The sequence below is a fragment of the Papio anubis genome, chromosome 15 (assembly GCF_008728515.1).
Source record: "Papio anubis isolate 15944 chromosome 15, Panubis1.0, whole genome shotgun sequence".
Classification (NCBI taxonomy): Eukaryota; Metazoa; Chordata; class Mammalia; order Primates; family Cercopithecidae; genus Papio; species Papio anubis.
The window spans coordinates 77,740,548-77,767,097 of record NC_044990.1 but is presented as its reverse complement, the minus strand read 5'-3'; the positions used below and the strand labels follow the sequence as shown (position 1 = coordinate 77,767,097).

Below are 26,550 nucleotides of genomic sequence, written 5' to 3'. Positions count from 1 at the left end.
CCCTAGGCCTACAACGCATACACATCCCCAGCTTATTTAATCAGTTCTCCTAAGACCTGCTATCCAGGCCCCTCACTGCCACAGCTGTCATCTACGTCATTCGTAAAATGCAGCACCCAGAAGTGGCTGGGAATGGCCAGATCAGTCCTGACTAAGTGTAAAATCACCTCTCCTGATCTGAGCGCTGCGTATCTGGTAATTTAGCCTACAAATAAACTGCATTCTCACAGATATGTTATGCTGTTGGTTTAAACTGAGTCAACTAAAACTATGAGGTGAATGGCGTAAGTCTCTTTCATCCTGTGCTGAAGAGGCTGGATTTTATCTATAGTGGGCTTCCCTTCAACTGTTTCCCCATTATGCAAGTACTCACGAAGTCACTGACTCAGGCAGCCTCTCGACTGAAAACGGCGACTAATTCTGTTCACTCCACATCCTGGACTGTCATTCTCCCTCACACCACAGAAATCTGTTTCTTTCATAAGCTGTGGATAAGGTAGAATGTGTAAACTACTCCCTGATACCAAGTTTCCAGGTAAAAAGCACTGTCAAAGTTGACATTGTTTTCCTTAAAACATTAAAAAACCCACACGTTTACACAGAAAATCAATAAAAAATCATCAGTAACTTGGTCCTTTTTTTTTGGTTAAGGTTTATTGCTTCAGTCTCTTTCAAAGAATTTTTTGATACTTAAACCTTTACAGAAAAATTTATAAAGTTCCACAGGTATCAACAATTCATAAATTCCAAGGGGCTTTTGGATAGTCGTTTTTTGTTTTTTTTTAAAATAACTATAAAAAATTTCACTTCCCATTTAAAACAAACAAAAAAAAAGTGCACACACGTACACGAGACGAACTGCTCATTACATGCTCAGTCACAGGGTGACAGAAAAAAAAAAGTCACCACCATAAAAGGATGTCTGCATAGCCTCTCTTAAAACAACATGCCACAGTTAACTTACTTCAGTTTGGACAAGTACTGACAGCTACTACACAGAGATCCGAACGAGTCACTGATATGTAAGTACGAGATCTTTTGCTTTTTCAACAAATTTTTTTAAGAAAAACTTTAAAAGTCTAAGTTTTAAGTTAAAGGTAAAAAGGAAAAGAATCTATTTAAGAACAAGCTACCATCACTTCTAACAAAAATTATACTAATAATGTAAGTTTAGACTCTCTGCTGACTGGTAGGTCTAGTTAGTTCTTACAAAGCTGAGTGAAAGCGATGGGTCCGCCAGAAATATCTTTGTCAAAAAATAGGGCTTACTTCATGTACTACTGTATAAACTCACAATGACAAAAAACAGTATCAAGCAAAACTATGCAAATAATGCCAATATTTCAGGATAACTTAGTATGAAGGAAAAGGAACAAAGTTATTTTAATATAGAATATTCCTACACTATAGGAATTATTAGAAATATAAGATTATTTCTCAGGATGGAATCTCAGTGGTAGAATTCCTAGGGCAAAGGATATATTTTCTAAAGCTTTAGATATAAAATGGTACTTTTTGGTTTACAAAAACATTTTACCAATTTACCCTCCCATCAGCAAAGAGTACCAATCTTTGCTTTTTAAATGCTAAATACTACTAATTAGATAAGTGAAAAAAAAAGTCTGCTGTGTGGTTTATATTTACATTTAGTTAGACTAAACATATGTTTTCTATGTCCTTGGGGGGGAAAATCAAAATGAATTCTATGCAGTGCTTTGGCAACATTTATGTCCAGGTTGGGAATGGTGGTAACAGAAACTTGGCAAAATAGAAGCTGTGAAGAGACTTCCTTTCAAGGGGGGTGAGGGTTTTGTATATGTGTATTTGTGTGTGTGCTGGGGGAGGGGGAGTAGTATTTTGGTTTTTTGGTGTCACTCTGAATACAATATAGTGTAATAAGAGCAAGGGCTCTGAAATTAGGCTCAAATATAATTTACAAGCTGTGTGGCCCGCCACGCAAGTTACCTAATACCTGACTTCAGCTGCTTTACCTGTAAAATGGGGAGTATTATTACTGCCAAGTCCTTACAACATTGCCTCTCAATATAAGTGCTAAGAAACTGTCTCCTACAATTCTTCTCCCAACCCTCTGGCCACTGACGTACCAGAGGGAGAATCCAACAGATATGTTATGGATATTTTACATAAAGACCCTGAATCTGGCTGGGCGTGATGGCTCACTCCTGTAATCCCAGCACTTTGGGAGGCTGAGGCAGGCGGATCACCTGAGGTCAGGAGTTCAAGACCAGCCTGGCCAACATGGTGAAACTCCATCTGTACTAAAAATATAAGTTAGCCAGGCATGGTGGCACTCACTTATAATCCCAGCTACTCGAGAGGCTGAGGCAGGAGAATCCCTTGATCTGGGAGGTGGAGGTTACAGTGAGCCGAGATTGCGCCACTGCACTCCAGCCTGGGTGACAGCGCAAGACTCTGTCTCGATAAATAAATAAAATAAATGGCCCTGAGTCTATGGATGATCACACATCTAACTGTGCTTACTGGTAGGACTCCACACTTCTTATATTTTAGCATGTTTTCTCTCTGGGGGCTCACTGCACTTTTTGGACATAAAACCACAAAAAATATGCTACTCCACAAAATGTTCACTCACATGTTTATGTATCATGTCAGTGATAATGGTGATGATCCCCTGCATAAATTACTTTCATCTGGCTTCCTAGAGCTAATTAGTATCATGATCAGTCACTTAATGGAATAAATATTAACTCAGGTTGCTATATGACTTTAATTCATTTATTTATTCTATAGATATTTACTAGATATCTATTGTAGGGTGGTTCTGTAGCATTCTATGGGATAAAATGTTAGATGAGATCAAGTCATCATCCTTAAGAAGCTTAAGAGCTTCGCACCTAACAAAGCCGTTTACAGGGATGCTTTTCTCTCTGTTATGGTTAAGACCTGCTGGAGTTGTTAGGCAGCCCTGGACGTGGCCTGTGTAGAGGACGTGTGGTGTCCTCCGGTCTGGGGGGTTGATCACCTTCCCAAGAAGTCTGGGTATCGTATAAAATGAGATAACGCAGGTGAAAATCCTCTGAAAGCTGTGACAGTAACACAGATGCCTGTGGTGTTTTGGAAGCCCAAAGAGAAGAATAAAAATGTTTCGTTAAATCTCTGCAAATATCTAAAAAGTAGTTTAAAAATCAATTAACAGGATAAAAGCCTATTCTAGGTATTCACCATATTTTTTCAATTGAAATTTCAGTCTAAATTGCTCTATTATTAAAATATTGTTAAAACAGTAAAGTCTAAATCCATTTATAAAATCTTTACTTACTTTAAAATATGCTACAAATAAACTAATAAACTCCTTCATTTGAATCAACGTCTCTTTCTCCCTGCCCCCATTCCCTTCGCCAGCTCTCCCAGTCTTTCTTGTTCAGATAGGTATGAGTTAGTGTACGTTAAGGTTTTGAGATGCCTTCCTATTTTACTTGTTTTCTACCCATAATAACAGATCATGTTGGACACAGGACATAAACTGTATTGTACTGAATGTGACTTCTGAAGCCAAACCGCCTGGATCTGAATCCTGACACTTAACAGCTAGGTCTTTAGTCACTTAAGTGCCCTGGTGCCTCCGTTTCACCATCTGTCAATGGACTTGTGAAAGTTCTGAGAGGATTCAATGAGTAAACACACATAGAGTGCCCAGGGCAGTACCTGGAACACAGTCTCTGCTTAGTAATTTTGGTGATTATTATTCATCAAGGGCTTACTGTAGTGTAATAAAGAATCTTTCATTAAGGATTAAGAAAGCTGCAATGTTCCTATTCTTTAATGGGTATTTATTGAATATCGATCATACATCACCTAGAGATACAAGAAATTAACACCACAGGATTCCCACTCACCGTACTTCACAGGCTCATGGGAGACAGGGAAGAAAATCAATGATACAGACACTATGACAGAGCACAGCACCCTCACAAATACAGCCACCCTGCCCTTCAGAGGATGGAGAACAGGAACACTCCTGCGATACTTAGAACTAAGCCTGGAAGGAAAGTAGGAGCTGAGGATATAGGACAGGGGCCAGGAGACATCAGACAGAGGGAAGAGTGTTACCAGGCACAGAGTTGTGAGGGAATATGGGACATCCAAAGGTTATAAGTAATTTTGTATGGCTGGAGCCAGGGCATGATCAGGAGAAGCTGGCCAGCAACCCTCCTGAAGAGGGAACGGAGCTCAAATCATGAGGGAACTTGTGAGTCATGACACAGATCTTGTGGTTTGCCTGGGGTTGGATGGGCCCCGTTTGAGAGCCTGGCGGGAAGCTGCTGCCGTGGCTGTGGGCAGAAGGGCGGGAATGGCACACAACAGGCAGACAGACAGACACGGATGTGCAGCAGAGCACAGGCTGAGGCACAGGGACTGCTCGCTGAATAGTGGCAGCAGGTGATGGAGAACATGGAGTCCTGGGCGCCTTCATGAACCCTGCCTTAAGTACCCCAGTAAGATCCCTGAACGAATGACTGAGTTGATCTGGAATTTGGTTTATCCATAAAATAACGATATCTAATGTTCCTCCCTAATTTCCATGTGATAATAGAGACAAAAACAAAATTGAAACTCCTTGAACTTGAAAGAGAAAAGGTACATATGATTTCCAGAAACATTCAGGACTCAGCGGAAAAATATTAAAGACACAGAGCTTCATTATAAAGAGCCTTTTTATATTATGCAGTTAGTTTTCCCACATGTTGCATCCTACAAATCATGCCAGATAGAAACAGAGAATATCTTTCTTACACTAAAATGAGTATTATGGTGGGATTCTTAGTTTCTTAGTTCTCTAAACATATGTCATCTTCATCTTCAATAACTTCCATACTTTTCAATATAAAAGCCACCAAAAGCCACACAGGTGGCTTTTACTAGTGAAAGGTGAAAGAAAATAACTGGAATATGTGAAACCCCAAATACGCAAGTGGGTGTTCAACCAAAGAATTCCTGCGCTCAAGCACCTTTCCATCATTTCCAAGGAACGCATCTATGAAGCTGAAGTGGGTCTTCACTGCACATTCACTGGGTTCGGGACACATATAAAGCACAAAGAGGAAACGGTAGACTGCTAAACACTTTTTCTGTCTTGAAGAGGTTTTTCTATCTTGAAGAAGGTCTCTGTGCTTGGTCCTGTAAATAGCCTTTTGCAGATCTATTGGGAGCTGGTCTGACCCAGGCTATGCAATGGGGTCAGCAGGCCGGTCACAGAGCTCCTCAGTAAGGCTGCCTCTACTAAGTCCCTCGGCTAGTCACACTCCATAAGCCCTCCAGGAGGCAGGGGAGGTCCCCCAAACAGATGGACCACAGTCAACTCTATGCTGAATATCACTCTGGTATGTGTGATTTTTTGAAAGGATATAGGGAATATTGTTCTCAATCCTTCTAAAAAATGAATCATGGACCCAGACATAGCTATCAATTTAGGACTCAAAGTTGGCTGGGAAAAAGTCACCTTACATTGTACAAAGATGTATTTAACCAGGCCACAGAGGCATGTACTGACTACTATGACAGTTGGTTAGCAGTGTATTATTAATAGAATGGACAATCTGACTTTATTAATGAAGCACCAGGAGGCTCTGACTATGCTGGTCATATTTCCACAGCAGTGCAGGTTCCTCTTGCATACCAGGAATGCATGTTTCCCACTGTCCATTTTACAGGCAAATGGCCCCCATAATATCTCAAATGATGGCTGTTTGGTCAGTGAAAAAGGTGGTACGAAAAATCACTAATTGAATGCTAGGACCGAGTATGTGTGACACTGGGCCAAATTTAGATGTCCCTGTTTGAACAAGAAGGTGTTTTCAAATAATTGACAAATACTTATAAAACCAGGTAACCAGAGGAAGAAGTAATGATTTCTTTCTTCCGTGGAGCAGGTTTATTCTCAAGGGAGCTGAAACAGTCCTGGCCTGCCGTCTGATACATCTGTGCTTGTCGTTATTTCCTCAGTAGAACCATATCCTTATAATTTCAATTAACCCCGAACTTTCGTCTCCCCTCTCCTTTCCAGTGATTTCATTTCTCCCTGCTCCAGAAATTTTTCCTCAGTCTTAACCTTTCCTCAAAGTAGTCAAAGGACAGTGTATCAGAGAAAGAATCAGATCAAACAACACTCATCACTTAACAATATACACATATAATTAGTATCTGTGTGGCCGCATCTGGGTGGCTCCCCTGGCTGTTTTTGAAAGTGAGCTTCTGTAAGTTCCTCTTTGGTACATTTGCTGTGGGCATGTTGATTCAGGTCACCTCTCTGTATAACCTGAGTCTAGAGCAGACTTGACCTACAGAGAAGTCACCTCCAATTGGTGATCATCTCAGCACAACTTGACCCATTCCAGTCACTGCTAGTGGCTACATTTAAACAGAATTCCTAGGTAAGCCCCTTTTCATTCAAGGTGTTATTATTAAAATAAATAACTATTAGAGGGCAAAGGTGACATTTCAGCAAAAACCAAAAGCTGTTATTCTAGCGCCAACTAAATCCCCGAATATGGTAAAGATTTTGCTCTGTTTCTGCCCAAATTAAAGGCTGAGAAAACACTTTAATTACTTGAGCGAGTAAATTAGGACCACGGAAGCTACATGTCCTCTGTGAAAAATCACACATCCCTCCAAGTGGGTATCTAGGGTAAACATTTCCAGAGCGCAAACTACATCAGTGCTTAGACAACTTTCTTAGATACTAAATAAATGAGTTTTGGGGGGCCTTTTATTTTTTTTTCCTTTTGTGGCTAGAAAGAACCTGTCAGTTCATGTCAACATGTCCGGTTATGCAAAAATGAGATGATAATATCTCAAGAAGTGTTACCAACTCTATTAGCAATGAAATACATTCTAGAGAAAAACACACACAGGCTCACTTCCCAAAGCATAAGTAAAAACACTTTGGAAGATATTTTGCTGAGGAAGAAACTTACTGTTTTACACATGTTAGGATAACAGTAAAGTTAAAAGGACTAAATACTGCATTACAGAGGCAAAACTGGGATGGTCTCCTTGTTTACCAATAAAAATAAGAGAATGGTATAGATGGCTTCCAGGGTGGCTCCCAGCAGAAGGTACAGGAGCCTTGAAGGCCGACAGAGCCCTGTTCCACAGGTGGAACCTGAAAAACGATCCAGGCTTCCTGTAGCCCAGTCATTACCCACGCCCTCCAGGGAAAGGCCTCCATCCTGACTCCTGTCCCTCAGTGCGTGCAGCACGAAGGACGGCTGAGGGGCCACGTGCACCTTTTCATTAGAATGCATCATGAGGAAGCTCTAATTCTGATATTAGTGTTCTAAAGAAAAAATATTTAGAGCAAACATTTATTTGGGCTTTTCCCTAGGCAATACAATGATACATGATAATACTTTCTAGTATACCTCAGTGTATATATCTTAAATAACATGTCAGAAGCTGCTGCCTAATAATTAAAATGTAAAATACTTAAAATATACTTAAGAATAAATTTTCTACCTGAACATGATTAAAAGGTAACTATACTATCCAAATATTGACACTGGTGCACTGTAATGCACAAAGTGAGCAGAATACTGCTATATATGAGGAGGAACCCAGCACATACTGTTGTGTGTGTGAAAGAATCCCGAGGAACACCTCACTCAGATAACAGCACATGCTCAACGCTGTATATCCACCATTCAGTTCCAGACCCTCTGATACAAAAAGGTACCATTTCTGCATTCCCAGCATCTAGCACATGGAGGCACTAACAGCCATTTTTCTGCTGAATAAAAGAATGGACTTAATTCAAGTTTCAGAAAGGAATCCTTAAGATGATTAAAGGAAGATATAAAGTAATATCTCTGAGGGAAGACTGTAATAAATTGGGACTGGCTGATGTAAGAATGGGATAGTAACAGTCACGCATATGAAAGGATTTTCCTCTCAATTTGGGATCATAAAATTGGCTAAAACTACTGCATTAATAACACAGGATAAATATAAGCAAGAACCAAAGTGACATATTAGGTCTACCTAGTGGAATCATCCTTTAAGAGGTTACTAAACATCCAAATATCCAAAGCATGCATTTACCTTTACCTAAGATCATTTCTAAGCCATCCCACTTACACGTCCACATTCTGCAAATGCCTTTCTTTGGCCACCTCCAGCGCACAATGATGGTCAGTTAAGGACCCTCAGCAGGCTACCCCTTGGGGCTCAATGATGTGTGGCCACAAGTGGCTTCCCATGTGGGAAGGCACCTCTTGTTGAAGTGGGCACCCCCTGCGCTTAGAAGGAGTTGTCCCTTTGCTCTGGAACAGCTGGGCCATGTTGCGCATGTGCCATGATTATAGGTGAGGATGGCCCTTAGAGCCTAGACCACTTTGAAACCACAAGCCTTCAGTTCTTTAAGGGCAGCATGAAACAGCTGCCTGTGCAAAGAACTGAACAGAGGAAGAAACCTGAAGCCAGGTCATCACAGAGAAGGATCCAGCATGGCCTTTAATCCCAGCGTGGTCTTTAAGAACCACTCCAATTTTTTTCCTGTGTAAAATATAAAATTGGTATTTATTGTCAGTTTCATCACCTGGTAAGTAGGTAAGGGGTAGCAATGCTCAAGCTTACAGGACTGCTGTGAGGTTTCTACATGATGACACAATGCAAAGGTACAAAACTAGTAAGTTAATGCAGAAATCTGAAAAAGGAATTCTGAAGGGCAAGCTTTGAAAAGCATGTCGGCTAACAAGGTTTTTACAAGAATAGGTGAACTAAAATTTTCTTCCATTAAAGTTTTTTTTACCTATTTATTCATTCCAGTCACTGAACAGAAATGAACATTTTGAATAGATATGTTCAGTATTAAAAATCTAGAATATATGAGTAAAGCTCCAAAATTACTCATACAAAATTATGTTTTGGCATACAGACATCTTTCTGTGTGTGTTTGTGTGTGTGTGTTCGTGTGTGTGTATTTGCTTCCCCATCTCCCAAAAAATTGGCATGTTGTATAATCTGCTTTCCTCACTTAACATAATTTCCAGTCAAGAAACAGGCATTTTCATGTTGCCATTTTCAGAGCTGCACTGTATTCACTGCATGGCTGTATTCCTGTATTCCACTGTATGGCTATGACATAAAATATTTAATCCCCTAATGAAAGATATTGAACTGTTTGCAAACTATGTTAAACATTCTTGAACTTTGTTCTGAAACTCCTGCAATCTCTGGCTCTCCTAGATGCTGCATCTTATTTGGTGATGCAGTCAGACGCACATTTGTATATAAACTGGCAAGCAACGGCACCTTCTCCTCTGAGTCTTACATGAGTGTTACTTTCCTAATTTCTACAACAATAATTATTCATATGGAAGATTTGCAGACTCTACAGTGAAGTTTTTTTTTTCCCCGTCATGTATTTTAAAGGCAATTCCCATGAATCTGCTTATAAATACTCAAAAATATACATTCAGATTTTTGGGAAAAAAACATTTTCACAGAACTTAGAAAAACATTAATAAAAGTTATTATTGCCTATTCCAAAGCTGCAACTATTGCCTGGAATTTTCACCCCTCCTTTGTGTCTAGTCTTAGTTCCTGAAAAGCTGCTTCTCACACTAAGCTTTTCCCAAGTAAATGGAAAAATATTTTTATGCTTTTATTCCACAGTGCAATCCCTATGATTTTCTATTTAAGAATCACTCCATTTTTTTTCCTGCACAAAATATAAAACTGATATTTATTGTCTTTCCTATTTCACTAATTTCCGCAATTATCTCTATTGTTTTCCTCTACTTGCTTTGGACAGTTATTTTCTAGCTTCTTGAACTGTGTATTTAACACATCTATTTTAAATCTTTTCTTTTTTAAATAAAGGCATTCAAGGCTTTATATCTATCTCAGATTGCCTTATCTGCATCCCACAGTTTTCACAGGTAGTATTTTCATCATTTAGTTCTAAGCATCTGAAAATTTCCACTGTGATTTCTTCTTTAACCCATGAGTTCCTTAGAAGTATATTTTTTCATTTCCAAACTTTCCTTTTATCTTTTTATCATTGGTTTATAATTTAGCTGCACTGTAGTCAAGCAATGTGATCAGAAAACAATTATTTTCTGAAAGCTTTGAGTCTTCTGGTGACCTAGCACATGGTCAAATTTGAAGATACGCTCATGTGTCTTCAGTACAAGTTCTACTAGCTTTTAAATCATGTTGAGTAAATCTCCTAAGTCTTTAATCTCTTTTTTATCTAGCACATTATAATACAAATGTGTTAAGATCTACCATTATGGTTGTGAATTTGCCAATTTCTCCTTGAAATTCTGTCAAATTTTGCTGTTACATGCAAATTTCATGATTATTTTTATATTCTTTGTAAACTGTTCTTTTTAACCTTTGTAGTGACCCTCTGTATTCCTATTAATATTGAATTTGCCTTGAATTCTATGTTTTCCATGTTAATACTGCCATTCTACCTTTTTATTGGCTGGGATTTGCTTGGTACATATTTTCCCTTGCCTTTATTTTCAACCTTTCTGAATCACTTCGAGCTATATCTCTTCTAAGCAGCACACAGCTGGATTTTTTTTTTTTTTTAATCTAAACCGATAGTCTCTGTCCTGTAATAGGCAAGCTCAACCCATTTAAGTTTGTTGTGACACATCCCTACCCTCTTGTTTTCTACTTACCATCCTCATTCTTTGCTGTTTTCCCATTGTCTCTTTTCTGGATAATAAAATGTTTTATTTCCATTTTTGCTCTCTTTTGCTTTAGGTTTTATTTCCATTTAGGTTATAATGATTAACCCATCAACACTGTACAGAATGCATACCTCTAACATAACATGACCACAATCCTCTGATAACCCTCAGTGTCTATGAACATCAGTTTTAAGGTTGTTAGAATGAAGTTCCTGAGATCCAATTCATTTAATACAGCAGGGAGAGAAGCAGATTTGCAGACAGTGCTTTTGATCAGGGTAGAGACAGTCTTTAAGGAAATACTGTATATTTCCTTAAATATACAGTAGCAACATCACTAGATATGTTGAAAGTGCCCCTCAATTTTGGTGACTTCCAGGTGAGATTTACATACACACAGTTCTATCAGAGGAATTATTTTTCTTCTAAAAATAATCACACAGGATTTATTGCTCTGCTCTTCCTGCTTTAATCAAAGTTTACCCTCATCTACAGAACCTTATTGTAGGAGTTTTCCATTTTTCAGTTTAGGACTTAAAATTTCTGTCTCAACATTATTTATAACAAGAAAAGAATTGGAAAGAATCTAAAAGTTTATCAAGGGAGTAGCTAAGCAAATTATGCATTGACACACTGGAAAACTGTAGAATATCTATCAAATGTTTATATAAAAGCTACACATATGACAAATATATACATTGCACTGATATGAAGATGTTTAGTGAACAAAGCAAGAAACAAAATACAATGTGTGATGCTTGCTACTATGTGCAAAGGTAGAAGTGTAGATTGCACAGATCCATGGAGTACTTGCAGATTGATAGTTTTAAAATTTAATAATTTCTCCTTCAAGTAGCTTAAGTCTTTTTCTCTCTCATTTTCTTTATCTTTCTTCTTTTTTTTTTGTCATTTTAGTCATGGTTGTTGTGGTCGTCTTCTTCTTCTTTTTAAAAAGAAAATCTAACTTTCAGTTCCTAACATGGACTAAGCTTATTTCTCAGACTTTTAGGTTAACACAAATCAGATCACTGTGGTAAGTTCGTATTTCACTACATAAATGTGGTGACTGATTTCATTTCCTGGCAGTGATATGCATTTGGTTAAAAAAAAAAAAAATTCAACTGAAATTAAATTTAAAAGCAAAGGTTAATGCCTGTCTGAAATGTGGGGTGCTTTACTTAACCAGACAATGATTCAAAAAAGGGAAGGGGAATTTCTGCCTAAAAAGTTACTGCATTCCCTTCTGTCACAAAAACGCGTTTGCCCTATTTAATTGGTTCTGTTTCCTTTGCCAGAGCTTTGCCAAAGTCAGCAAATTGTGAGAGTAAAAACATAAATTTTATTCTGTTCTTCCTGTTATCATATATTTAACCATATTATAATTACAAACTGTTAAAAATTGCATGTCATGAAATGTTAAAACTTAGATATATAAAAGACAGTTTGGACTGCTTTGATAGATTATTGAAATTTTTTTTAAACTAATGAGTAATCAAATTGAATACATATGCTTTTACTTAAATGACACTTCCTGGTTTTTTCTAGACACCTTGACCACCACCAATGGATATACAAATGGCTAACAATTTTACTATGCCCTCTGCACCTCCTCAGGGAAATGACTGTGACCTCTATGCACATCACAGCACAGCCAGGATAGTAATGCCTCTGCATTACAGCCTCGTCTTCATCATTGGGCTCGTGGGAAACTTACTAGCCTTGGTTGTCATTGTTCAAAACAGGAAAAAAATCAACTCTACCACCCTCTATTCAACAAATTTGGTGATTTCTGATATACTTTTTACCACCGCTTTGCCTACACGAATAGCCTACTATGCAATGGGCTTTGACTGGAGAATCGGAGATGCCTTGTGTAGGATAACTGCGCTAGTGTTTTACATCAACACATATGCGGGTGTGAACTTTATGACCTGCCTGAGTATTGACCGCTTCATTGCTGTGGTGCACCCTCTACGCTACAACAAGATAAAAAGGATTGAACATGCAAAAGGTGTGTGCATATTTGTCTGGATTCTAGTATTTGCTCAGACACTCCCACTCCTCATCAACCCTATGTCAAAGCAGGAGGCTGAAAGGATTACATGCATGGAGTATCCAAACTTTGAAGAAACTAAATCTCTTCCCTGGATTCTGCTTGGGGCATGTTTCATAGGATATGTACTTCCACTTATAATCATTCTCATCTGCTATTCTCAGATCTGCTGCAAACTCTTTAGAACTGCCAAACAAAACCCACTCACTGAGAAATCTGGTGTAAACAAAAAGGCTCTCAACACAATTATTCTTATTATTGTTGTGTTTGTTCTCTGTTTCACACCTTACCATGTTGCAATTATTCAACATATGATTAAGAAGCTTCGTTTCTCTAATTTCCTGGAATGTAGCCAAAGACATTCGTTCCAGATTTCTCTGCACTTTACAGTATGCCTGATGAACTTCAATTGCTGCATGGACCCTTTTATCTACTTCTTTGCATGTAAAGGGTACAAGAGAAAGGTTATGAGGATGCTGAAACGGCAAGTCAGTGTATCGATTTCTAGTGCTGTCAAGTCAGCCCCTGAAGAAAACTCACGTGAAATGACAGAAACGCAGATGATGATACATTCCAAGTCTTCAAATGGAAAGTGAAATGGATTGTATTTTGGTTTACAGTGAAGTAAACTGTATGACAAACTTTGCAGGACTTCTTATAAAGCAAAATAATTGTTCAGCTTCCAATGAGGATTCTTTTACATTTCTTTCACTGGGCACTTTCCCATCTCCAACTCGGAAGTAACCCCAAGAGAAGAACATAAAGCAAACAACATAAAGTACAATAAAAATGAAAATAAATATTTCATTTTTATTTGTAAACGAATACACCAAAAGGAGGCACTCTTAATAACTCCCAATGTAAAAAGTTTTGTTTTAATAAAAAATTATTAATATTTCTTGCCAACAAATGGCAAAAGAAAAAGGACTGAATAGATTATATATTGCCAGATGTTAATACTGTAACATACTTTTTAAATAACATATTTCTTAAATCCAAATTTCTCTCAATGTTAGATTTAATTCCCTCAATAACAACAGTGCTTTGTTTTGTTTTGTTCTGAGTCATAAAACTTTGTTAAAGAACTCTTTTGGAATAAAAAGCAGGATGCTGCAAAGTTATAGTCTGTCCCTCAATGCTCACTGTCAACTACCAGCGGGAGTGTCAGGGAAAAGATAATTGGCAATAGATAGACTCTGAATTGCAACATTATAAATAATGATGATGACTGAGGCAATGAAAGCACTGAGCTTTTCCTGGAGCTGCCAGCATAGTTTTTAAGGGCCTCTGCTTAGCAATATGAAAAAGACTTTATGTGGAGGTGCCCATTGGGAGGAGGGTCTACTTGCTAAATTCATCTTGGGAATAAAAAACATGCATATATGATTGGTTTTCTTGGGATCGCTAGGGGATCATTTCTCTTTTCTTCCCCCAAGCTGTTAGTACCCTACATCTGTATTTCAGTGGTTTGAGTTATCAAGTAGGAGAAGAGTGGTGCATGATAAGCAGTGGAAAATATAGTTGCTGCTTGCTTAAATATGATAGAGAGTAAAATGCAAACTTACAAAATTAAGCATCTTAGGATTCTTTACAATATTATATACTTGCTAAAATAAGTACCTTAGTAGGAGTACCAGGACCTTTCCAAGTAGTCAACTGGTCTGCCAGTTCAAATTTGTTTTATCCCCAAAACTACCCCAATACAGTATTCTCTGTTGGCAATGACACCAATTTTTATAATGGTAGATAAAGAAAATGTTAATTCTGAGTCGTACTTCAAAATTTTTTTTCAGAAAGGGAGTCTCACTCTGTTACACTTTAAATTTTTAATTGGACTTTATATCCTGAAAATATTTTATTTAAAGTTCTTGCCTTACTCATTTGCAACTTTTTCTCTGTAAGAAAATTAATCTTAATGGTTGATTCAACACCATTTACTAATATATTCAGATTTGCATTACATTTATTTCACAAAGAGCCACCTGACTTTAAAGCCATTGTCAAAAATAGGCATTGGTCTTCGTAACATCTTATGTAGACAGGTGAGACAACATGGATGAAAGCCCAAATCTTAGTGCCTTTCCTTCACTCCACCTCTAAACTTTCCCAAGTGAAGGAAAAGAAAGGGCAAAACAACAAATTGTCTGTAAGTTGGCACTTAGATAGTCATCTGAGTTGGATCTCTAAAGAGGAAGCATTGTGAAGACTACTAAAGGAAAACCAAAAAGAAAGCTTCCTCCATTTCAGAGCTTCTCTGTGGTGCCCTGGTTCTGTGACTACACTGGAGTAGAGACACTTTCTGGGATGTATGAGCCAACACGCTCTCTTAGGGTAGGCAAGAGTCCTCTCTGGGCTAATGGAGTCAATTCTTAGGATCCTGCGAACAAGAGAGTAAATACCTATGACATTTGACAACAGAATAACATTCTTTTATCTGTTCAGTTTTCTGCCTCTTCCTCCCTCCACTATACCACAAATCTATAGAAATGATTTTATCCAGTCATCAGCAACCATACTGCCAAAAAGGTAAATTCTAATCCTATCTCCAATTAATGTTTTCTTATAAGTCTGTAGTCCAATCAAACTCAGCTAATCACTCCCCTTAAAGGCTGCCCATTCTACTCACCAAGCCACTGTTCATACATGGCTGTGGGCATCCTCTCACCGTCTTGTTATTAGTTAGCTTTACATTTATTTCTGGGGCATTCCCCTAACCAGCAAGTCAACTTGGAGAACATGGCAGGGCTGTATAACTGTTATATTCTGTTATAGAACATGACTTTATTATATAACATATTGTTTGAAAACCACAGTCCTGTAAGTATTTTCTACATGAATTGGGTGATATATTATTAACAATTTTAAATAATAATTGTGAGCTAGAAAAACTAATCTGGGAAAATGGATAGTTATTATGGCAGTTGACCACATTAAAAAAAAACCCTCAAAGCTATTTAGTTTGGATCAGTGTAAATAAATGCATTGACTATTCAGCGAGAGGATAGTATATATAGAACAGTGTCAGATACTAGAAATGGCATCATGTATATGTGAAGAGCTCAATAATTTATAAAACAGTCCATACATTATATAACATCTTCCTTTCTACAATCCTGTGAAACAGGTTGAGCAAACAGTGTCACCCAGACTTTATAAAGAAACCTAACTTCAGAAGAGGCACCCTGATAAATTAAAGGCAGCATTAGGAATGTAACCCCAGCCAGGCGCGGTGGCTCACGCCTGTAATCCCAGCATTTTGGGAGGCCGATGCAGGTGGATCACGAGGTCAGGAGATCAAGACCATCCTGGCTAACATGGTGAAACCCCATCTCTACTAAAAATACCAAAAAAAAAAAAAAAAAAAAATTAGCTGGGCGTGCTGGCGGGCACCCGTAGTCCCAGCTACTCAGGAGGCTGAGGTGGAAGAATGGCGTGAACCCGGAAGGCAGAGTGTGCAGTGAGCAGAGATCACACCACTGCACTCCAGCCTGGGCGACAGCGCAAGACGCTGTCTCAAAAAAAAAAAAAAAAAACCAAAAGGAATGTAACCCCAATTCCATATCCTAGCCATAAAGAAGACAGCTCAATCATGTGGCCCCTGAAAAGGTGTTAGAAGCCTCAATTGCCTCAATTGCTTTATTACATGCTAGCAAACTGCATAATCCTTAAATGAGACAAATAACCCAACAATAGGTATAGATTATAAACTTGGCTAAGCTGTGGGCTCGGTAAGGGCAAGTGCCTCTTCTCTTATATACACAGCACTGCCATAGAACCTGGTACACTGAAGGTCCTCAAATATCTATTTAATTGACAACGTATGTTTTGTACTATTACTAACAAAATTCTAAAGCCTACTGAAATATCTGTGAAGTTCTTAATTCTCAATGAAAAGAAATAACCCAAATGTTCAATTACATATGTAGAGCACGTGTGTAACTGAAGGCAGTTACACAATATAGAGCAAGTGCACTTGAAGAGCCTGTAATTTAAATTAGACGCATTAAAGGAGAGCGCTAATTAGCCAACAAGTGAATTTAAAACTAAATACAGAAATAATTTTATATTTCAAGAGGCAAGGGCAGTCAGTGGCTCCTACCAATGAGTACAAGGTGGCATGTGATTTTAGAAGGGGAAGCACTGATCTTAAATTAGCCCTTAAAATGGTCTATTTTAGTTACTTTTCAGCCCATTGTAATTTCTTACTCTCTTCATAGCTAAAAGATATTCACTCACTGACTATTTGGGTGAAGAATGAGAAAATGAAAAGCATGTGGATTACAAGTGACCTGGTAACAAGGCCATTATTTTGAACCCAGGGAGGACTACATGAGTACTTATCAGAACTGCTGCCAATGGAAGGTTTTCATTAAACTCAGAAAAGTGGGTTGCTTAAAAGACAGCCCCCAAATTTCTATTCGATTAAGACCTTGCTAATCACTGACTACATGCCACTTTCCAAGTCCTCTACGGGCATCATCTTATTTAATCCTCACTACCTTAAGACATGGTATGACTATCATCCCCATCTTGCTAATGAGGAAACTACAGCAACAAGGTCACATGGTGTGGCAGAGCCGGTTTAATCCCACACTCCGGCCCCCGAACCTGTGGCCTGACTTGGAGCATTCACGCCACCACTTACTGAAACTTGCTTAGTAAGAGCTTCCACCCTGTAGCCTGAGCTCCATTCCTCCCTTTCCTATTTCCCCCAGGGCCTTGGACATCTCCCCACCACCACATCTGAATTCAGATTTCCCCTCAAGCCCCTGAATTTCTCTGCAAACTCTACCTGCATTCTCTGTCACCCATACCTGATACTTTTGTCTCAACCACGGGATTCAGGTGGTGAACAAATCCCTACCTGGGTGCTCTCCTCTTACACGCACTCTTGCCTATCTTTTCTTTTTCTCTATTTTTTTTTTTTTTTTTTTTTGGTGATATGGTGTCTTGCTGTCACCCAGGCTGGAGTGCAGTGGCGCAATCTTGGCTCACTGCAACCTCCACCTCCTGGGTTCAAAATGATTCACCTGCCTCAGCCTCCCGAGTAGCTGGTATTACATGCCCACCACCGTACCCAGCTAATTTTTGTATTTTTAGTGGAGATGAGTTTCACCATGTTGGCCAGGCTGGTCTCGAACTCCTGACCTCAAGTGATATATCCCAAAGTGCTGGGATTACAAGCGTAAGCCACCGCGCCCAGCCTTGCCTATCTTTTTCTTTGCCCACTATCATCATCCTAGTCCAGACACTGGCCATGGCACACCTAATTACAACCTCTTTCCCCCAGGCCTCTTGATGAGAGTCAGAAATTTTAGCCTTTCTTTAGGATGCTGTACCAGAAGCCAGCAGATTAAATGATGACTAACAACAATAATAAATACTTGCTAACAATTCTATAGCATAGTGCTTTAAGCACTTTACATATATAAAGTGCTCATTCAAATCTCACAAGAATGCTGTGAGGCTTGTTCTATTACCAGTCGCACTTTCCAGATGATGAAACTATGCTACAGAGGCTGAGTAACTTGCCCAAGGTCACAGCAAGCGGGGCAGCCAGGCTCTACACTCTGGGGTCTGGCTCCAGGGTCTGCACTCTTCATCATCATATTTTCTCTCTTAAACAAAGAAACGTGTATGTTCCAGGTCCTCAGAAAGCCTTGAAAGAGACACACACTGCTCACCAAATAGCCTCAAGTTCCTTGAGGGTGGGGAGGAAGAGCATGTGACTACCTCTGACTAATGGGCTGGGGGCAAAAGAGGCGTGTGTCACTTCCAGCCTGAAGTGTGAGGGAGCAGCATTCTCCTCTGCCACAGCATCCGGCAATGTTCTAGATGGTGGCACCTTTGTCAGCCTGGGTCCCTGAACGAGTAAGTGAGAACTCCCACCCCATGACCCACCCAACTGTATTAGACAAGTGGTGCAAACAAGAAACACACTATGGATTAAGCCACTGTGATTTCAGGGTTATTTCGTGGCTGCAACATAAGCTAACCTGTTCTGATTAATACAGTGTTTCACCTACTTGGAATGAGAAAAAAAAAAAAAGACCAATACACGGAGTGTAAGAAAAGAAAAATGCAGACACTATCCAGTTCTTCTGGTAAATAATCTTCCTTAATTCCACTTTCATTGTGTCATTTCATGCTCAGGGATTGAGAATAGTTCCCCATGATCTACCACATCAAGTCCAAGTTCCTCTCCTACACTTTCAACTCCCTCCAAACTAATTTCTCTCCATTGCCCAATATGAGCCTTTCAAGTTCATCTGGTTGGTTTTGTCTCTGTCCTGTGGATAAAATGTTTGGTTCTCACTGGTGGGATTCTTCTGCTTCCTCCTCTTCTTGTTTACACTTACATCCAAATCACACCGCCTCCCTTAATCCTTCTCTGACTACTCAAAGCCATCCATCTTCCTTTCCTCAACTTATTTGGCTTTTAGAGTATATGCCACATAGCTTTAATTTAGATTTTACAACAAAGGAAGAAAAAACACACTGGCCTGGAGATTGGTGGCCTGGTTCCGTCTGACTCCAACCCAGCTCCATCCCACTTTGTCCAGTCTTTGAGCCTTTCTAGACTTCAACTGTTTTGTCAGCGAAGTAAGTGTTAGATAATAGGCAAGCTCTTTGCCAGCCATCATACAGTCTGTGGTCTATTACTTCATGTGCAATATTCTTGTATCCCTAAAATGAAACATAAACTCCACTGGGGAAGAGACACTAGCTTTTCCTTCTTTCTATTCTGGATAGCACCGGGCATGACACCCTGAACATAGACAGTGCTCCAAAATATATGTTGACTATAGGTCATCAAATATTAGCTGAGGAGACTATATGACTTGTAGTTTTAAAATATGGTGAATAAGAGGTTGATATTATTGCATGTCATAATTTGTGAGGCAGCAACAGATAACTAATACTTGCTTGGTACTAAAATGTTAATCATGGAAAATATATTAAATTAGAAACTAGAATGACATTTAAATCAGTCAGGATTTATTTTCCAAAAAGAAACTTTTCTGTTGAGAGTATAAGAGGAGCACCACTAGCTTTTCCGTTTCCTTCCACATGTAAAAAAAGCAGCGTATGACTGCTATCCTACTTTATCTCTGATAATGCATACCCCAACTGAGAGAAATCCTGGCAATACTGTTGTTGTTAGAAAGAAGAAGCTGTTTAAGAGGGCAATACAATATATTATTTCCTTTTTGTTTCAAGGGTTCATCTTCCTCAAACATTACAAAGCTGTTCTCAAAGCTGTTCTCTATCTGCATGCTAACTGTGTTGCTTCTCGTAGTTAGTAATGCTCTTAGATATCCCGTCCACTCAACTGAAAACCACTCCAGAGCAGGGGCCACGTTACTTTCTGCCCCACATGGCATCTACCGCAACTGATCCAAAACAAGAACTCAAGTGCTTTTCTGATTGGCTTTTATCCATTTTCTCAGAGTGTTAAAACATTTATTTCTGGTTTCTGTGTAAGAATGACTTTTCCCAGGCTGATTTGGAGAAGAAAAAAGTGTGTCAGAATGAAACTACACAGAGGCTACAAAAGGTTTGAGACCTAATCTAAAAAAAGTAACATTTTGATACGTTCTTATTGCTTGAGGGAAGCAGTTTCACAATTTTCCCATCAAGTCCTGACATGAAATATCAAATTTTTGGCAGGGGCTACATAGTAAAAATACATAAGGTTACTGCCTATATTAGCCTATAAAAATAAATGCAAACAGTATGTTTTAGTATATCATGTATCATATGTTCAAGAGAGTAATGAAAGTATATGCAAGTGCCATTTCATGTATTATTGCTTATTATTTTCCCCAGTAAGGGAGCCAGGGCAAGGAGAAGGTCCGAAAGTTGAACATTATTGGTTTGTTAAAAGAACAGCAGTTAAGGCTGTGCATGGTGGCTCATGCCTATAATCCCAGCACTTTGGGAGGCTGAGACAGGAGGCTCACTTGAGCCCAGGAGTTGGAGATCAGCTGGGGCAACGTGGTGACACCTCGTCTCTACGAAAAAAAAAAAAAAGAAATATTTTTCCTTACTCTTGTTACATCGTGGGGTGGAGGCAGAAATTCAGGACGGATTCAGAAAGAATTGAGGCTGGGGTGGGAGAATTACCTGAGCTCAGGAAGTCAAGGCTGCAGTTAGCCATGATCGTGCCACTGCACTTCAGCCTGGATGACAGTGAGACCCTGTCTCAAAATTTAAAAACAAAACAAAACAAAACATAGCACTTAAGAGGAAGACATTACCAAAACAGACCCACAGGACTGACACCCATGTGACAAGAAATCAAGGCAGTCCTGGTTTTCAATCCCAACAATCTCTCATGGGCTCTACCTGAAACCTGGTACCTGCCTGTGCCTGCACCCGACACTCAGGCCTCTGGAGAGGCCCGTAGAGATACTGGCAAATCTGAGGCAGGGGCAGGATTGAGGGACACTGGAGGCCACCACCATGCAGAATTTAGGAACCACATGGTAAAATGAAAAACGGAAACCAGTGTCCCACTAGGGATCCAGTTGTCAAATTATTTGAAGTTTGTGTGTTGAAAAAAATGATTAAAAGGTGATGTGTACATGGTAGTCATTATACCATTCTCTCTGTATCTATGTATATTTGAAAATTTCTGTAATATATTTCTAAAAATGGTAAGACTGTTCTCTAACACACGCCCTTACTCTTGTTACATCAGAGCGTAGAGGAGAAATTCAGGGACGGATTCAGAAAGAATTGAGAGAGACATAGTTACCAGTCTCCATCTCCAATCAGTTAAGCACAGCAATCCAAATCATAGGAGAATGGGACGCGCACTGGCCACATTCTAAGATCACATGTGAAGGAAGTCTCAGCACACCTTCAAGAAGTCCTAATACTAACATGGCAAGAGCAAACTAAATTCTGCATGTTTGTATGTATAAGTGGGAGCTAAACATTGAATACACATGGACACAAAGACAGGAACAACGGAACAGACACTGGGGACTGCTTGCGGGGGAAGTGTGGGGTGATGGAGGTTGAAAAGCTACATATGGGGTACTATGGTCACTACCTGGGTGATGGGCTCATTTGTAACCCAAGCCTGAGTGATACACAATTTACCCATGTAATAAACTTGCATATGTACTCCCCGACCCTAAAAGTGGGAAAAAAAAATTAAAAATAAATAAAAATGAAAAAAAAAAAAAAAAGTCCTAATAAGAGACGGCTGGTGGTAACAAAGTCACCAGCAAAGAACAGGTTATACCAGAAAGCCATATGAAAAGATCAGCAACGCTTCATAAACACACACACAATGTTCTTTGAGGAACTCGATCTCCTAACACAAAGGACCACAAGGAAGAACTATGTCCCAGTCCAAATCTAAATGTTTCAGATCTAGGTACATTGTTTTGTATATATACATTTGAAGTAAAATATAAATGTTACATTCTTTTGATTAGTAGTTCTGTCAGCCAAGGTTCAGCTATAGGTAATAGAAACCTCCTCAGCTATTTTGGGCAGCAGATTTAGTACACAGAATTCGGTGCTTATACAATTGTTGAAAAGGCTAGAAGGGCAGATCCAGTGCCTCCAGGAATAGACTCCTGGAACACATAAGGACTGGTCTACCAGGAGAACTGTTTCCTCTGACACACTGAAGCGTCTGGGAAACGACGAAAGTTAATTACATCAACTGTGAGCTCCAAGGTCAAACCACTTCGGCAGAGTCTAGGGATCAGGGAGTTTCAGGGGGTTGAACTGTGAACTCTGGCACCCTATTGGATGTGTAGAATTGCCCCAGGAAAATGGCTAACTCATATGCCTTGGCTCATACTGAGTTCAAAAGCCACACGTTTTTCTGAATAATGGAACCCAAATCATATCCAGAACTCCAGGCAAGGGAGTTTAAGAAATAGAACATTCAGCTTTCCAACCTCTGCTTTATGGGAAGTACAACAGGAGAACCCTGGAACAGATCATGAGCCAGCTGGTCAGGCATGGTGGCTCATGCCTATAATCCCAACACTTTGGGAGGCCAACGCAGGAGGATCGCTTGAGGCCAGGAGTTTGAGACCAGCCTGGGCAACATAATGAGACGTTGTCTCTATAAAAAACTAAAAATTAGCTGGGCGTGGTGGTATATGCCTGTAGTCCTAGCTACTGAGGAGGCTAAGGCGGGACGATCCCTTGAGCCCAGAAGTTCGAGGTTATAGTGAGCTACAATCGCACCACTGCACTCCAGCCTGGGTGACAGAGCAAGACACTTGTCTCTTAAAAAAAAAAAAAAAAGAAAAAAGGTAATAATAAATAAGATAATGAGCCAGTTAATCTAGTATACCCACCATACCATTCTAATAAAGTGCAAAAATACTCTACCAAAGGGAGGAGGAGGAGGAGGCCAGAGGAGCAGCAGCAGCTGCTACTTAAGATACACCACAATCGAATGCAAAAGCAAATGTAAAAGGGCATTTCCAAGCTAACAGGATAAATGTGGAAACAGTAGTTTCAGTAGTAAATAGTATTACAGAATTATGAATAATTTTGTTAGGTAACATTATGGGTATGTAAGAAATGCCATTTTAGAGCTTACTGAACTATGAAATACGGTATTATGATGTCTGGAAATTGCTTCAAAATACTTGAACTAAAAATGCCAGGGAATGGAAAGAGGACAACAAAAACCTTAATTACTAAATCTGGGTAATAGGGCTCATTTTATTCTCTCTGCTTGTTTCACTGAAATTTTTCATGAAAAAGTTACAAAATGTTATTCCAAGAGAAATATGAAAAGTACACATTATTTTCATCTACTGCTTCACCCTCACAAGCTTTAATTTTCCCACAGCCTTAGAATATGTATCATCTTCTGTAAGTCCTGGCTTATAGTCTTCAAAAATACCAAGGTTGCCCAAGACAGACTGAGGAACAGTCCGGATTAAACAGTAAGGGAATGTACCAATGAAATGCAACACGTAATACTGAACTGGACCATGGGCCAGAATTTTGTTTTTCCTTTTTGCCATAAAGGACATTATTACGACACTTGCCAGAGGTGAATAAAGTAATACATACTCATGGTATTTTGGAGTCAAAAGGACATTATGTCTATGACTTGCTTTCAAATGATTCAGAAAAAACACCATGTATGTATAGAGAAAATGATAACAGCAAATGCGGAAAATGTCAATAATGGGGGCATCTGCTTTTAGGGTATACGGGAGTTCTTTGTTCTATCTTGGCAACTTTTCTACAAACCAGAACTATTTTAAAATTTTCAAAAAGTATAAAACATAAGTGGCAGCACTTGGTAGCTACTGAAGAGAAACAGCAGTTTCTTCAGTCTAATTAAATGAAAATAAAAGTAATAGCTAAATAACTGGAGTGTCATATAGTGCTTCTTCAGACCCCATTCGTGGGGGCACTTCCCCCCAATTGGAACTTTTTTTTTCTTTGCATTGTGTGTTTATTTGTACTTCTAATTTTAGCAACAAAGTCTGAATACAATCATATAAGTTGTCTCTGGACATTTACATTGCTGCAGTTGAAATACACAGCCTCAGTTTGGCAAGTTTATATGCTCAAGATGCTTCCTGCTATAGTGACTAGATGACCATTAACTAGACTGTTTTAACCTTAAAAAATAAAGTGGCATTGGCCAGGCATGGTGGCTCACGCTTGTTATCCCAGCACTTTGGGAGGCCAAAGAGGGCAGATTACGAGGTCAGGAGTTTGGACCAGACTGACCAACATGGTGAAACACCTTCTCTACTAAAAATACAAAAATTAGCTGGGCGTAGTTGTGCACACCTGTAATCCCAGCTACTCAGGAGGCTGAGGCAGGAGAACCGCTTGAACCTGGGAGGCAGAGGCTGCAGTGAGCCGAGATTGCGCCACTGCACTCCAGCCTGGGCAAAAGAGCGAGACTCAGTCTCAAAAAGAAAAAAACAAGTGGCATTAAGGCATTAAGGAAATGTCTGAGCTACAATTCAGATGGGCTTGAGTTTCCATCCAGGCTTGCCACTTAAGTAGCCATCACTTAGTGACTCAATCCTCAGACCCTCAGTTTTCTCATGTAGAACACAGCAATACCAACATCTACTCTTGCAATTCTGCTTGTGGCTATTCATTTAAATCAGGAACATACGTCAAACAAGGTTCTATGGTACAAAATTGTTCAATACAAATTTATTAAGATTTCTTAAGAGAAAGGGTAAATCCTGCTGTCAAAAAAAATCTCCAAATGGAATGTGTAACGTTAACATTTCGGCCGGGCGCGATGGTTCAAGCCTGTAATCTCAGCACTTTGGGAGGCTGAGACGGACGGATCAGGAGGTCAGGAGATCGAGATCATCCTGGCTAACATGGTGAAACCCCGTCTCTACTAAAAATACAAAAAACTAGCCAGGCATGGTGGCGGCGCCTGTGGTCCCAGCTACTCGGGAGGCTGAGGCAGGAGAATGGCGTGAACCTGGGAGGCGGAGCTTGCAGTGAGCCGAGATCGCGCCACTGCACTCCAGCCTGGGCAACAGGGTGAGACTCCGTCTCAAAAACAAACAAACAAACAAAAAAAACATTTCATAATGTTACTCCATATTTTTTCTTCATATTGTCACTAATATTAACAAATCTATCCTTGGTATTGTCATTTATTTATACAGCAAATAATTATCAAGTGCCTCTATGAACCAGCTGTTATTCAGACTGGAATAACAAGTGAAAACCACACAGACCAAGTTGCTGTCTGAATCCTACATCCTAGAAGCCAATATTAAACATTAAGTAAGCAAACAAAACAATTTTAGGAGATAGGAGAACTGTAAAGTGTTGATTCTAACTCTGGTGTACCCAAGACTGATTATTTGCCTTCCCAAATATTCTCTGAGCTACTTTCATAAATTCCCTTTCTGCTGAATCAGCCAGAATTCATTCTATTACTTCATCTAACAATCCAGCCAAAACAGAGATGCCTATTCTCTTGCAACTGACAAAGCCTTTTTCCTTGAGTTCAGGTAACAAAAGCACATTAGATTTCAAGCACATTAGATATTTCAGAACTCACACAACATGCACCAAAAAATCCAACCCTAAGATAGGTATGAGATTATTTTTGTGCGTTGTATATTTTGCTATGGTTACCAAGACATGGTTAGCATTTTGAATTTTTTTTCTTAGAACAATACAATGAATGATCTAAATCTAAAATCTTTCACAAGGTGCAACTTTCCAACGATAAACAAGAACAGGAAGTGAATCTTGAATACAACCAGACTACAAGTTCCCTTCACTATTAAAGTATCTCCTTTGCTGTCTGTCACCCGAGTCTGACTTAACCTGCGTTAAACTTCCATCATTCTAGCCTAACAGTTATTAATATCTTTATTTCTTTTTGAACAAAACATATTTCCTATCAGACTGGAAATTTTGACACACTCAAATGTCTGAAGTCCCAAGAGGAACACAGCTAAAATAAAGGAATTGAGCAGCAAAGCAACTCAGAAAAGCAGAAATGAAAACAGATGTTAAACCTCTTTAAAACAAATTTTTACTAATAGCCTCAACCAAAGCTATTTCAGTCAACTACTAGAAATATTCTACCTAGTCAAAAGGTCTCAACAAGCTTCACAGGTCATCAGCTCCTCAAGGGTGTGGGCTAATTCTTTCCAAGGTTCTACCTACCACCCAGCACCATGCATGTCATGACCCTCCATCATGGGAGACTTTGCCCCCCAAGTGTCATTTGGCATTATCTGGAGACATTTTCAGTTGTCATGACTGGGGTAAGACTGGAGGAAGGAGGTTTTGCTACCAGCATGTACTGGG

General features: G+C 39.3%; 2 protein-coding genes across 3 annotated transcripts in view; one reads left to right on the top strand and one right to left on the bottom strand.

Annotated features, from left to right (window-relative positions):
* UBAC2 (UBA domain containing 2) overlaps nucleotides 1-26,550 on the bottom strand; it is a 186,691-nt gene that overhangs the window by 79,462 nt on the left and 80,679 nt on the right. The gene's annotated exons all lie outside the window — the stretch shown is intronic.
* On the top strand, nucleotides 870-13,859 carry GPR183 (G protein-coupled receptor 183). Its single transcript, XM_003914032.3, has 2 exons — nucleotides 870-1,022; nucleotides 12,231-13,859. The coding sequence occupies exon 2, from the start codon at nucleotides 12,249-12,251 to the stop codon at nucleotides 13,332-13,334; it is 1,086 nt and encodes a 361-aa protein (XP_003914081.1). The 5' UTR covers nucleotides 870-1,022; nucleotides 12,231-12,248; the 3' UTR covers nucleotides 13,335-13,859.